Genomic DNA, 15,125 nt, shown 5'->3' on the forward strand with positions numbered 1-15,125 from the left:
TTCACTTTTCAAACTTGAAAAATGAGGCATATTAACAAAGCACACTAAATGAATCAGCTGCTTAGGATGATCTACAAGCCACTTCATTTTCCTGTTATTAAATAACAAACCATGAATCTTGACAAATGAACCCCCTTGTTTGACATTATTTGAAAAACTCATAACACATTCGCTTCTGATGGTGACTTCCCCTTTGAAATTAAATTTAAGATGGACTTCATTTAAATTCTGATAGAGGAAAAGGGCTTGTTAACCTTCCTTGTGACTGTATGCTGTTTATCATTTTCATTCTTTTCCTCCCCCTTTATACTTGGATGGGCCAGAGCTCCCGCCAGGGTGTCGTCCTGCAGAGTTCATTGCAAGGAAGCCTTTTGTGTTTATTGGTGCCCATATCATGAAGAGGCGAGGTTATGTATGTAGTGTTGTGTGGGGCTGTGTGGCTTCTGGGGTCAGATTCCCTAGGTTCAAACTGGGGCTCCAGCTGCGTGACCTTGAGAAGGTCATTTGCCCTTTCTGTGCCTCAGTTTTCTCATTTGTAAACCCAGAAGAAAATGATTTGCCTCATCGGGCTGTTGTGAAGATAACATATAACATGCTTAGCAAGCAGATGGCAAATGTTACCTCTAATTATTTGAATAGTTATTTTAAGAATAGCATCTTCCAAAACGGATGCTAAGTCATTTTATTTGATTGGCTGATTTTAACAGCCCCAACATGTGGCTAAGAGGGCTTTAGCCCCCATGTAAGAATCCCTAACAGACCCTCCCAGCATTACCACCATGAATAAACATCTAAGAAAAATCTGCATACTTGCCAAGCATATGCAGCTTCAGGACAAGCCCTCTATCCCCCTCCTCAATCCAGTACCATCTGAAGACCCTCTTCTGAAAGTCTGCTGCTCCTACTGGTTTTAACAAGCTGACACTGCAAGTTCACAGCGATGCCCTGCCCTGGTACAGTCCAGCATTAGTGTTCTGTATCCCCAGACTCTTAAGTCCTCACCTTTCCTAAATAGGATTTATAAAGTGTGACTTTGATCAATATAGCAAAGCCAATGTTATCTGAGGGAAATAATATTTTTAACTAACATTTTCAAATGTCTTTCTTAGTCCCTCAAAATGATTTAAACGTTAATCAATGATAAAATTGCAAATCCATCTAAAAACAAAGAATTGAGAAAACAATCAGAGCCACTTTTAATCAGGAAAGTGGCTGCTGTGACCCACTGACCCTTAAAGGTTACTGCCGCTCCTTTTTTTTTTTAGAGATGCCATAGTTCGGTCATTTGTCTTTGGCAGCCAGAGTATGCAAAACTGCTTTTGCTTTTCACAAATTAATTCAAGCCTATGCATTTATCAGACATTCTAGGAACCTTCTGCCAACATTTTGTTGATTAAAGAATGTGCATTTTGAAAATGAGTAGAAAGGAAGGAATTTATAATTCTTAAAACAAAAGAATGATTTACAATGTAGACTGCTACCTGAATTGTTCAGTGTATCATCAACAGATAAATGAAAATATTAAGGATTAGCAAGAGTGTTGGCACTGACTCTTAAAACCTGTGAAGTGATTGGTTCAATAAGACTGAGAACGTCTACATCTTTCAGTAGAATTTCTAGAACTCACAAACAAGAATAGGGCATAGAAAACCACTTTTCATTGTATGTATTTTTCAAAGGGCTTTTGAAATACATCCTTCTCTACAAGAACCTGGTGCTTCCACTCCTATTTTTAAATTATATACCTCATTTCCATGCATACACGTTCCCTATACTCATCCTAGCTTCGATTCGCTTTGACCGTTTTGTTTTAATTTTTCCCACTGGGCCCTCTGGAGGGCACATTTATTGTTTTAGGCACCATGCAATTTACTAAATGGTGTCCGGTTATGGAAATGCTTGCAAAGACCCCTGGGGCAAAAAAAAGAATTAAGTCAACACAGATTGATCATCCTGTAGTCGGTGTTTTCTTATTTGATCAGTCAAGGGCTCACTCGGTCTGAACTGGTCCATCTGATCTGTGACACATAAAGCTAGACGCATTTTTCTGGCTCCCTGGTGGTTTTAAAGGCTATGCAGTGGGAAAAACTGCTTTAAACAAAGCCTCATTTTAAAAGAAGCCTGAGTACAGAATGGAATTCAAAGAATTTGGAGAGAGGGGAGGTGAAAGTGGTAAGAAACAGCTTGAAAAAAGCCCTGGGAAATTTAAAAGAATAACGCACAGGAGGGAAGTCAAAGATAAATCCCATCTGTTCTGTTGTGAGATACACAGACCAGGACACTGCTTCAGCAAGGCCGTATTGAACACCTACTAAGTGCAAGACTCGTAAAGAGGTAGAGCTTAAGTGTTCTGGGGTGTCGGAGGAGCGAAGTAGAATTCGTAGGTCAAGAAGGAATATTTTTTTAATCTCAGCCAAGAAACTTTATTCAGCTTTATGCAGATATGACATTCCAAAAGGCAATGAATACTCATTGTATTCAAGTATTGAGAAAGGAAGGTATTCTCCCGTGTAATCCATTTTCAAATTGTACGTTAAAAATGTTGGTCATAGATTAAGTAATACTGAATAAGTGGTTGAATGCAGCTAACACCAAGGTTTCTAGCATGGAGGCTGCAAGAATGACAGCAAGACGGAAAGCAATGGGTCTTTGTGATGGGTGGATGGCTGTGTGGGGAATGGGAGAGAAGAGACCAGAGGGAATGAGTTACATTTTCACATATTGCATCCAAGAGGCCTTGTATTATAGCCAGTTGGGAATATGGACTGGGGCAAATCTGAAATCCTGGATGGTATAAAATGGATTATTATAGCAAGAAACAAAACTGGACACAGCCTCCTGTCTTTATGAGCTAACTGCTGTGATCACTCAGTTTTTATTGTGTGGGATGTAGCTTGAGTGTTTACGAAGCATCCACTTGCTATTAGATAAGTACTCACCTTCTACCCCTGATAAAACAGCTAATGAATCTTCAGGTTAGAACTCGGCCAAAGTGTCCGCACTGGAATCATGATTGATGCATTCACTGTGTATTTACGTAGCATTCTAGATTATAGTTGAGAAAATCTGGGATAGATTTAAAGACTAATATCACTTGCAAGACAGATATGAATCACAAATATTATCATTATTATTATTATTTCTTGGCCGTGCCGCATGGTATGCAGGATCCTAGTTCCCCAAACAGAGATTGAACCCACACCCCCTGCAGTGGAAGTGTGGAGTCTTAACCACTGGACCGCCAGGGAATTCCCATTATCACCATTATTTCTTGTGTTTTTGTTATTGCTAACTCTTATTGTGCACTTACTTACGTCCAGGAACCATTGTGTTTGCATTAACTCATTGAGTTTTTGTAAAGACCCTATGATGTAGGGGAGTACTAATTTTATCCTCCTCATATTAATGAGAATGCTGCATCTCAGAGAGGTTCAGGCACCCCAAAGGTCACACAGCCAATAATAAACACATCACGGACTCAAACCCAGACAATCAGTGTAATTTTAGACTTTTGAAGATATGCCTGTATGAAAAGGAAATAAAGGATAAAGTGTAATATATCTCCTAATTCTGGCATGTATAATTATAAAGATTCTCACATTGCATACTCCAAGTCACTGGGGGTCATCTTGTCACTTACATTTTGTAATAACACAGTGTGACAGGTTAGACCAGTGGTTCTTTACTGGGAGAGAGTTCCCCACCCTAGGAGACACTTGGCAGTGTGTGGACACATTTTTGGTCCCACAACTGGGGGATGGGTGCTACTAGAATCTGGTGGGTATAGGCCAAGGATGCTACCACCAGCCTACAATGAACAGAACAGCCCCGGCGACAAAGAATTATCCTGTCCGGTATGTCAGTAGTGCCTCAGCTGAGACTTTCAATCAGAGTGATTCAAAGAGGAGAGAATAGTAGCTCAGTTTGCAAATAAAGGGCATTCACCGTGAAGGAGCAGATTTTGGAATGGGAGAACGAGATAAGATGGAGTCATTCACTCACTGCTTCATTCATAGCACTGCTATTTATAGAGTGATCACGCTGGAGAGTAATGGTGAGGAAAGCAATATGAGGAAGTTTCTTTGGAGAAAAAGAGAGAAGATGGAGTAGAGGCAAGGCAAAGATGCTTGGCTGTCAGAGGTGAGCTGGGCCAGAGCTTCGGTGCACCCAGGAGAGAACTGTGCTAGGCTGATCCAAATGCAGGGCCCGATGTGGGGAGAGTAAATGATGTTCCCGGAAGTACCCCAGAGTAGGGACATGAACACGAGTGTGCATGTGTGGATTGGAGAGGCTGAGAAGCTTGCATTGCTTTCGAGTTGCTCTGCTGGCCTGGGAATAGGTTGCTGGCTTTGTTTTTCCAGTAACAGCCTTTTCTGTTTCCAGCAGTCCTATGCACCAGCTCCCCACCCCATGGCTCCTCCCAGCCCCAGCACAAACAGCAGCAGCAACCACAGCAGCAGCAACAGCAGCGGGGAACAGTTGAGTAAAACCAACCTGTACATTCGAGGCCTCCCGCCAGGCACCACTGACCAGGACCTAATCAAGCTGTGCCAACCGTAAGTGCCCCCCGCCCTCTGCGCCGTTTCCAACCACATCCTTGCCCACGAGGGCTCGTCCATATGGGGTTGGGTTTTGCACCCAGTGTACCTGGTGAGGAAGACTCTGCTGTAGAAACGGGACTTAAATTTAAGATCTGAGTCCAGCTTATTTTGGGAATGGAGTTTGTTTGCCTTTTGCTTTGAAAGAGAAGGTTCTTGAACAGAGAGACATAGGGATGCTGGCTGATGTGCATGTATTGACCAGGAAGATGAGGAGCAGTCATGGAGTTGGGTCCTCACACCTTGTGGCCGGTGGGTTCTCACACCTTATGGCCGGTGGGTTCTCACACCTTGTGGTTGGTGGGTTCTCACACCTTGTGGCCGGTGGGTTCTCACACCTTGTGGTTGGTGGGTTCCCACACCTTGTGGCTGGTAGGTTCTCACACCTGTGGTTGGTGGAATCAATGATGAATCTCATGAAAGAAACTGTGCTCTTTTTTTGGAGAGGTATTAGTGATGGGGATTGCAAAAACTCAGAAGTGGTAGATTTCAGGATGGTCACCTGCTGTGTTGCAAAGCTCTTCTGGTCAGTTCTTGCTTGGTAAATGTAAGTTCAGCCGGGACCAGGTAATTGGAAAATTAGAAGGCTAATCCTTTTGTTTCCTTGAAAACATCTATTTCCAAGTCCAGTGAAGCTATTCCCACCAAAGCCAAGAACCGCACTCACCTAGTTTTATATTTCCCAGGAAATACGGTAGTGATTAAATGCCCTTCCAAAATGTTTTCATTCATCTACTATCTACCAACACTTATGTTATTAACTCTCTTATTTCTGTGCAAATCAATTAAACATATTTAAGTTTACCCTCCAAATTAAAGAATAGTGAATAACAAATTAAGAACCATAGGCCTGGATTTTTAGATTGCTGTCTGATTATTTTCAAAGTAATATCAGTGTAGCTATTTGTCACTTGACTGTGCATTAGCTGGGTATTTTTAATTTGGGGGAAACTATTACTCAGTTTTTCTTTTGCTGTTGTGCAATGCTTTTATAAGAAGGTTGAGAGGATATTTATTTTGTAAATTTTCCAACCTCTAAAATATTGGAAGAGGAAAACAAGGCAGATAGTATTTATTTGCCTTTGTTCTGGTTTTGAAGATTCGGAACAAATATCAAAACAACAGGAAGTGGCAGATTAAACAAAACACAAATACATAAATAACTATATAATCAGTTGACAAGGCAGTATGTAGACTAGGGTAGGGGCACCCTGCTTGTATCAACTGCCTTGATTTGTGAAAGAGGTAAGACAGAACATTGAAAAATAAATATTTATTTGAAAGCAATTTAAAAAAAAGAAAGAAAGGTGCCAGTGCTAAGATATACAAATATGTTTGTTAGGTTTTGGTCTATAAAATGTTGAGGTTGAGAACTGGAAGGTAAATCACTCAACATTTTTAAATTTTTTTGCTAGTGTTAGAAAAGTCTAAACTATTTTGATAAATAAGGGCTTTGAAAATGTGAAAGATGATGGACTTTATGTTAGAAGCTTCAGATGAATAATCTTTTGTAATGGATACTGATGTGAAAAAGAAGGCCAGCTATTATCTTTGTGTGTGAATCTTATTCATAAAAAATATTGCTGGGTTTTAAGGAAAGATTCTTTCCCACTGCTCTCTACTACTCAGAGAGCTTGTTGAAACACAGATTTCTGGGCCCCTGAGATTGCGATTTCACTAGGTCTGGGGTGGAGCCGGAGAATGTAAATTTCAGCAGGTTCCCTGGTGTTGTCATGATGCTGCTGGTTTTTTGAGAAACATTTCTTTAAAAAAAAAAAAAAAAAGGCACAACCTAAAAGTTGAGAATTATGTTTTATTGGGCAGACTTGCTGAGGGCTTAAGCCTGGGAGGCAGCTTCTCAGACAGCTCTGAGGGACAGATCTGAAGAGGTAAGGGAGGAACCAGGAGATACAGGAGTTTTTGCAACAAAAACCAGGTAGTAGGAACATCAAAAGATTACTGTTAATTAAGGAAAACCAGGCATCTCAAGTTAATGAATTTAGTGTTTTTCTGTGTATGGGCAGATTCAAGAGTCTGGGCTCATTGAAATCATCCCTTGGAGATGCACCTTAACTGTCTAGGGCCAGTATCCTGCTGTATCCTGCTTAACTGTCTAGGGTGGCTGCAGTGGCTGATGGCTTGGTGTCTGCAACCTCCTTTGTTAACTGATGTAGCAGGTGACCTTTTTCATCCACATGTCTCTACATTAATATAAAGTCCACTGACTATTCCTAACGCAGAAAGTCTCACTAAATGTGTGAAGGTATTTGAGGTGGTGTATTATAACCTGCTCGGCCACCGTGTGATCTTGTGGCAAATCATTTACTGTCTTTGAGCCTCTTTCTCCTCGTATAAAAGAGTGGTCTGGGTTTGATTATTTCTAGGTTTCCTGTAGTACCAGTGGTGTACTGCAGCTGCCTCTGACTGAGGCACCAGAGCCAATGGTTAAATATTCAGGAATTCTTGAGTGATTTGTTACAGACTCAGTATCTTGAAATCGGCCATGGTGGGAGTATTTATATCACAGGAATCAGCAAGCCCTATAAATGAGGGCTTTTAAAATTCTATGTAGTTTTGTTTTTTGAGAGCTGGTTTATGACCATACCACTGATGTAGCATTATACTATGAATTTCTGTATCAGTGTCCATTTCTGCAAAGAATATTGCCAGAAATTTATAAATGGAAAGGGTTACCTAAAGTCTGCATTGGCATTTTTAACTCAGGAAAGAGATTTAGTGGCACAAGAACATTATGTTTGAGGGAAAAAAAAGTTTTGTTTGTGTTTCTTCTGTTTATTTGAGAAATTTAAAGAATGCCAAGGGCACAGAGGGTAGTGGTTACTTGTTCATATTAATTTTTGCTGGCTAATAAGATCTGGCTCATGTTATTGTTATTGTAAAAATGTTTGTGGGTTCTTCAGTTATTGAAGTGGTCTGGACCTGAGGTTTATTGCTGAGATTTGCTTTCCGGGAAACTGAGAGAACTAATGTGACCGGGCAGCATAATGTAGAGGAAATAACCATGCGCTGAGAGTTTGGGGTTTCACTCCTGGCTGTGCCATCAACTGGGTATGTGGCCCTAGACAAGTGACTTGTCCCCTCTTAATTTTGGTTTTCCTCACGTATAAAATAATTTGTTTATACATGATAATCTTTTAAATATTTTTTACTTTAAAAGTCTGATAGTTCATTGAGGCCCTCACTAGTTAGCAGTAAAACCTACGCTGGTCACCTTTCACCAATCCCCTTTTACAGTGTTGGCAGGGCCACTGCCTGAGCTGATTCAGCTGCATGAGTATGACCTGAGAGCTGGGGACGCCTTTGTTAGAGACCATTGTAAATCCTTTGTAAAATCCTGGTTTCTTCTCTTGTAGTGGTGATGTCTTAGAGGGCTCCTTGCTCTTTTAAATTAGCATTCTTCTAAAGATTCAAATCATCTTGCATTCCTATGACTCAACCAACACTTTAAAATAATCTAACCTACAAAACAGATAATATTTGTAGGTTTCAATTATCTTGCCATCAGGATCAATTTTCCATGGTTATTCCTATGAAATTATAAGAACTTTCAGAGTTACTATTCCCTTATATTATAAGAAATGCAATATTTGCTAAATCCATAGTAATAAAATAATAGAAAACAGAGATATATTAAAAAGGCACAGACATAGCAAATTATCTGGTATTAGAATACAATATCCATATGAATACTAATGAACAGCAAGAAAATGATATTAAAGGAAAGAAATTGCATTATTTCTCAATGTATTATCTGAAAGCAAATTCTTATTAAGGGATTCCATTCACATTTATCATCAAAGCTCCTATGGTTGGATCACAAGTAAAGTCAAGGAAAGAAGGCAAGACTAAAGAATAGACATGAAGAATGATTTTACTCTATGGAAAATCTCTCTAGTTATACCTATGTTTTGGATGAATACATGGCATTGTGTGTCTTGTAGGAAATACTAGTATTAAAGACCTTGTAATGTCTTTTTTTTTAATTTAATTTTATTTATTTTTTTAAACAGCAGGTTCTTATTAGTTATCCATTTTATACATATTAGTGTATATCTGTCAATCCCAATCTCCCAATTCATCCCACCACCACCACCTCCCCCCGCCACTTTCCCCCCTTGGTGTCCATACATTTGTCCTCTACATCTGTGTCTCTATTTCTGCCCTGCAAACAAGACCTTGTAATGTCTTTATCTTGAAAAATTTCAAGGAAAATCAAGAAATTTTCACAGAGCACCTATACTGCATGCCAGATAATGTGCTAAAGATTCGGTGGTGAGTACATTTAGATAAAGGTCTTACTTTAGCAGAAATTATATTTTGATAGGGAAAATGGAAATCAATGAAATGATCATGTGCTTTGATATAAAATTGAAACTACAAATGCAAAAAAAAGAGTGGAGAATGGAAATAAGAGGATTTGTAACATGGGATGAGACCTTGTTAAGGCAATGGGCAAAGGAATCTCTGAGCTAAGAAATAGGTTTAACTAAATGAGGAAGGAAGGGAAGAGCATTCTAGGCAGAAGGAACTCCATGTGTGCAGAACCAATGGCTGGAGGGAACATGGCAAAGACCAGGGGCTGAGGGAGGGTCAAGTTATTATAGCAGAGACAGGAGGTGGAGCCTGGGTCAACGTGACCTGGAAACATGGAGGGGGTATGGTGATCCCTTTGTATGTCACATTAGGAGCTTTGTTTCAATGAAGGAAATCATTGAATTGTAACAAACGGGAAGGTGACAGAGTCAGATTTTTGTTTCAAAAAGATAATTCCGACTGCCAAGTAGAAAAGACTGTACGAGATCAAGGAAGAGAGCAGGACAGTTGAAGAGCGAGCTGGAAGCAGAATAACTAATAGTCAGAGAAGAGGGTGTGAGAATTAATATTTGTGGTGGGGGAACAATTATGTGTGGTGAAAGATGTCTTTTTTCATAGGCATTTATTTTTGTATTAAAAAACAAGGACGTTAGAGACAATTAACCAAACGAACTCCAAAAGAAACAACAAAGTAGCACAAAAGAGGACCCAAGTTAGTTGATTTTTAGTTAATTTCTTTTTCTTACCCTGTCATGAATGGGTCATCAATATACTATTAAATATTTAGTGGCTGCAGTATTTAAAACATGCAAGGCTAATATAGTGAAAACTGAAAATCCAATTGATTATACAATTATATTCATAAGATGGATTATCAGTTGGAGACTCTGGGTGGAATACTTGAGTTATGCACCATTTATGCATATCTCAAAAGGGGGATATGGAAGTGAGGGAAGATAAATTTAGCTTAATAAAGAGAGAGAGAGAGAGCATTGCAACTTCTTTGGACCAAATAAAATTTTGGTGGTGTAATGATTTTTCACATATTAAGCTCTGTTTCCTCAGAGAAATTGATAACCTCTGTTGCGTGATTCTAAACATCCCCTTGAAACACATTGAGATTAGTCTTGAAAAGTAAAGGCACGTATTTAACATAATGGACAGAATTTTTAATGGAAAGTAAAATCATTAATGTGTTTATGTTTTCTACATCTACCTTTTATCTAACCATTCTCATAACTTATAAATTTTAATTAATACAATGCTTTCAGAAAGCCCCAGCCAGATTGCCCTCACTTCCAAGTGATTAATCTGGAATTAAGGCCAGCACCTTGCAGGTACAGAGTGAACTGTTCTGTTATAAAGTGAATGCGCTGCTGACAAGGCCGCTTTAAGCAGAATAAAGGAAAAACAGGGGAACTCTAGGGTAGGTGCACACATACATCCAATCATCACCTGAAGACCAGGAAGTCAGCTGCCCCAGCCTTCATTTTTCTGGGTAAATGTTTTCCTCGCTCAGGCTCTGACATCCTAGCATTGCTCCCTTTAAAAGGAAGCTGTAAATGTCACTTTAACATTTAACGAGAGAGGAGAAGCTCCCACAGTGAGAAGCCAGGGGAACAAAGTAGGAGTGTTTGTACCCACGCTCATCTCCCTGACTTTGACCCAACCCTGCTGGATGTCTGGTTAGGTGTGGGCTGAACACAGAATAGTAAGAGGAGACTCAAGTGCCATCCGGGCTCTGAGTGCAGAGTCCATTATACATGGTGTCAGACAGTTTTGACAAATGCACTGACACAATCAAACCTTTTATCAATTTAAAAAGTAACCTTGTCACAGTAATATGTCAAACTGTTCAGATACAACTAAAGGAAAACAAGTAGTCACACACTCCAGAGGAACCGAGTAAATAAGAAAAAAATGTGACTGGAATTTTTGTTGAGTTCTTTCTTCCCATGTCAATGAAGATTTTAAAATTCCCTCTAATAAAACCTGAGGAAATTTATGAGTAGCTTTCACCTGCAAGTCAGGCTCAAATGATGCAGCTGCTTTGGAGGTGTCATGTATCTGTGTGGTGGCAGGTATGAGGAGGAGGTGAATTTGAGGCTCTTTGAACTCTTCCTTTGTGTCATTTAAATGAGAGAGTGCTTCTAAGGCCCAAATTGGTTGCCTGAATTCAGTGAGTCAGCATAGATGTGATACTTTGTTACATATAATAATTCAGGTTTAAGTACAGTTATATTTGCGAAGTATGTATTAGAAACCACACAGAATATTTGGTTTGAAATTCATAAATAATTATCATTAATAACACAGTTATATTTATATAGATTATTAACATTTATTGTGCATTATATACCATGTGCTCTGCTGAGTTTTTATATTACCTTATTTAATGCTCAAAACAACCCTACAGAGTGGGAACAAAAATTACTGAATAATAGTTGAGTAAACTGAGTCTCAAACATATTAAGGGGTTTGTCCAAGTCTATACAGCCACCAGGATTCCAAATCCAGCTCTGACTTCAAAGCCCTTATTCATAACCACTAAAACATTCATTTAATGAGAAGGGTAGCATAAGTCCTGAGTTCTCAAATCCATGGCTGTCCAGGAGAATCCTTGAAGAGGTTTAAAAAATACTGATGCCTGGGTCTCACCCCCCAGGGATTCTGATTTATCTAGTATGGGGTCAGCTTAGACACTAAGATTTTTTAAAAGCCTGCTTAGGCAATTCTATATGTAGCAAAGCTTGAGAATCATTGGAGTAAATAATGCCACACTAACCACAAAACATAAGTGAATCCTCTGTTTTAACTTCCTTACTTTGACTTTTGGAGAATCTAGAAATTTCATAGGACCTAACAATTTTCTTTCAGTTAACCAAGAGACTTAAAAATAAATTCTAGGGACTTCCCTGGTGGCGCAGTCGTTAAGAATCCGCCTGCCAATGCAGGAGACACGGGTTTGATCCCTGGTCGAGGAAGATCCCACATGCCGCGGAGCAACTAAGGCTGTGTACCACAACTACTGAGCCTGTGCTCTAGAGCCCACGAGCCATAACTATTGAGCCCGTGTGCCACAACTACAGAAGCCTGTGCACCTAGAGCCCGTGCTCTGCAGGGAGAGAAGCCACTGTGATGAGAAGCACGCGTGCCACAACAAAGAGTAGCCCCTGCTTGCAGCAACTAGAGAAAGCCCGTGCACAGCAACGAAGACCCAACGCAGCCAAAAATAAATAAATAAAATATAAATAAATTTATATAAAAAATTCTATTAAGGTAGCTGGAGGATGAGTTGGATTTTGATGACAAAATGGGAATTTTAAATTAGACACATGAAAAATCAAGGTCTGGAATAGGTACCTAAAAGTGCTTTAAAGAATATACTCTCTTTCTCATAATTTTCACAAGTCAAAAATTTCTTCAACATTTCAGTTTTTAATAATGTTTGCATTTAATTGATAATTTAGCAATAAATTCTTCCTATTTTTGACTCGTGTTATTAAACTTCTATATATATTTACTTTTTCTTGCTGCCCCGTAGTCTGCTAAATGTAAGTCTACTGAATCTTAAAAAGAAATCAGCATGTTCCAGCATTTTGGGGGCATCCTGGAAATTATTATCCCACTGATTCATTGACTATCCATTCATTATTGTTTTAATTACTTTGAATGAAGAAGATTCTGCTGAATTTTTGAGATTTATTTGAAAATATATTTATTTAAATTGCAGATAGCTGATAATACTTTCTTATTTATTCTACAGATAGAGAAGAGAAAAAACAATGATTAAACCATTGAAAGCACCAGTTCACTTAGGTTACTATGTTGGTGGCAGCACAAAAATGTTGGAGGTGCCAAATCAAGTCTTAGAGGTCTGGGAGAGGTGGAATTCCAGACAGATATTTTGATAGTGCTTGAAAATTTGAGGGACTTGGAATTCAAGGGCAGGACTCTGGCAAGTTCAGATGGCATCTTGGTTTTCAATTTGCTCAGTGATCTTCTAATTGCTAAATACAGCTGACTGTTTTTAGTACTTATTTTATTCGATCTCTCTGTTACTTGATCCTGTTGACTTCACCTTTATTCTAGAAACTTACTTTCTCCTTGGCTGGCATACTCCTCCTTCCTGGGTCTCCTCCTAGGATTTTGTCTTCCAGCTTCTCCACTATCTGCCTCTTGAATATTTTGGTGTTTTAAAAGTTTAGATCTCATCTCTTCTCACTCCATAAACTCTCTGCTCTCCTCTACTTAAATGTCAGCTATTCTGATGATTATTAAATGTATATGTCCAGCCCATGGAGGTATACTTTTTTTAGTCCTAGATCTGTATCTCATTATTCCTTGTACAATTCCAAATTTGTATCCCAAGAGCTATCAAAGTCATTGTCCTAAAAGGATTACTCCTAGATTTTTCCCTTCTTCAGTGTTCTCTTTCTCTCTGAATGACAGCATCACCCATCTGGTCATGCAAATAAATAATCTTAGGATCACTCCTTTCCCCAAACTAGAACTAGTTTCCAAGGCAAATAGATTTCAACTGCTGGTCTCTTTTGTTTCACTACTGTCATAGTTAATTTACTTATTAATTCCAAAGTATTTATGGAATGTCATCTATGTGCCAAGCATTGCAGATACCTGAAGACCTGGTAGGTCTCTGCATAGAACTTGCATTCTAATAGAGATAATACAAGAATGAATGAATAAAGAAGAAAACATCAGAATATGCCATGGAAAGGAGGTTGAAAAACCATGAAAAGGAGGTTGTAAGTAATGACAGGGAGGTTACTATGAACTGAGGAACCTCTTTGGGGTGAGATGTCAATTTCAAGAAGCAACCAGGCATATGATATTCAGGAAGAATGGCATTACAGATAAATGTGGGAGCTTGTACAAAATCCCAAAGGTGGAAATGAGCTCCGTGTTTTCAAGTAACATAAAGAAGGTTGGAATTGCAAAAGAATAGTGAATAGGGGAGGTGGGGGCGGTAAAAGGTGAAGTAAAAGAAAGCATACCAGGGCCAAATCAATAGAGTTTTCTAAGTCAGAGCATGGAGATTGGATTTTATCCAAATTTACTTTTATTAGAAAAGTTATTTTGACTAGTCTGTAAAGAATAGATTTTAGGGAGTGTGAGAGAAGAAGCAAGTAAATGAGCAAAGATGCCATTGTGGATTCCAGGAAGGAGATGGTGATGGCTTGGATTAGGATCATAGTAGTGGAGGAGGTTAGATGGGATGGCTTCACAGTATATTTTGGAGAGAGTTTTGATAGAAGTTACTGATGAATTGGATCTGACAGGAGGGTTAAGGGAAAGAGAAATTAGGGATAATTCTTAGGTTTTGGCTTTAGTATCCAGGTATAGAGTCACTTAATACAATGGGGAGGATTGTGGAAGGAACAGTTTTGAGTGGAGAGAAATCAAGTGTTTTTCTTAGTTTTGTTATTTTTGAGATGCTATTAGACATCTAAAATGAGATACAAGTTCATAGCTTAATACATGACTAGTTTTCAAAGCAGAGGTTAGAGTAAAAAATACAGAATGCAGGTCCTAAGCATTATAAATAGCATTTAAACACATTGTACTGATAATACTATCGTGACTAATATGTGTTAGATATTATTCTAAGTATTTTACATGTTAAGTACTTCATATCACCTGTGTTAATTCATTTATACTTCATGATAACCCCTATTTTAGAGGTAAAAAAAAAAAATGACACAAAGAAGTTAAGTGACTTTCCCAAGGTTACACAGGTGGTAATTGGCAAGTCCAGGATTTAAAATAAGGAGTGTGGTTTGAATGCCCTCTCTTAACCATGATTCATACATAGGGTGTGCACAAAGCATGAAAAGAAAAGTAGTCATAAACTCAACATTCTGAGAGGAAGAGAAGCCAAGAAAGGAGTTTATAAAGGAACCAATGAGATAGAGGAAATCAGGAAAGCAAGAGAGTGATATTATACAAGCTGGGAAAAGACAGTATCTCAAGAAGTCAGAATGATCAAGGGTGTGGAATACTGTTGAAAAGTTAAGAAATGTAGAAGAATGAGAAATAGAGAAGTTGCATTTGGTTTTGGCATTGCCAAGGTCATTGGCAAGCTTGACCAGGGCTGTCTTTGTATGAGGTAAAAGCTGAAAGCCATTTGGTGATTCTTTCTTTAGGGTCATCACTTGACAGTGCTTCCAAGTG

At 38.8% G+C, this 15,125-nt stretch overlaps 1 protein-coding gene and 1 pseudogene across 12 annotated transcripts in view; both read left to right on the plus strand.

Annotated features, from left to right (window-relative positions):
- RBMS3 (RNA binding motif single stranded interacting protein 3) overlaps nt 1-15,125 on the plus strand; it is a gene marked incomplete at its 3' end in the record, with an annotated part of 716,065 nt that overhangs the window by 155,465 nt on the left and 545,475 nt on the right. For 7 of the 11 annotated variants that reach the window (XM_082415128.1, XM_082415124.1, XM_082415129.1 and 4 more), the window contains exon 2: nt 4,384-4,556. In XM_082415128.1, coding sequence (XP_082271254.1) covers nt 4,384-4,556 — 173 coding nt within the window. The remainder of the gene's footprint in view (nt 1-4,383; nt 4,557-15,125) is intronic. The other 4 variants (XM_082415132.1, XM_082415127.1, XM_082415131.1 and 1 more) reach the window with 1 other exon arrangement.
- The window catches only part of LOC309638772 (DNA primase large subunit pseudogene), a 251,633-nt pseudogene that overhangs the window by 155,429 nt on the left and 81,079 nt on the right, over nt 1-15,125 (plus strand). The gene's annotated exons all lie outside the window — the stretch shown is intronic.

Source organism: Balaenoptera physalus (assembly GCF_965194825.1).
Source record: "Balaenoptera physalus genome assembly, chromosome: 11".
NCBI lineage: Eukaryota > Metazoa > Chordata > Mammalia > Artiodactyla > Balaenopteridae > Balaenoptera > Balaenoptera physalus.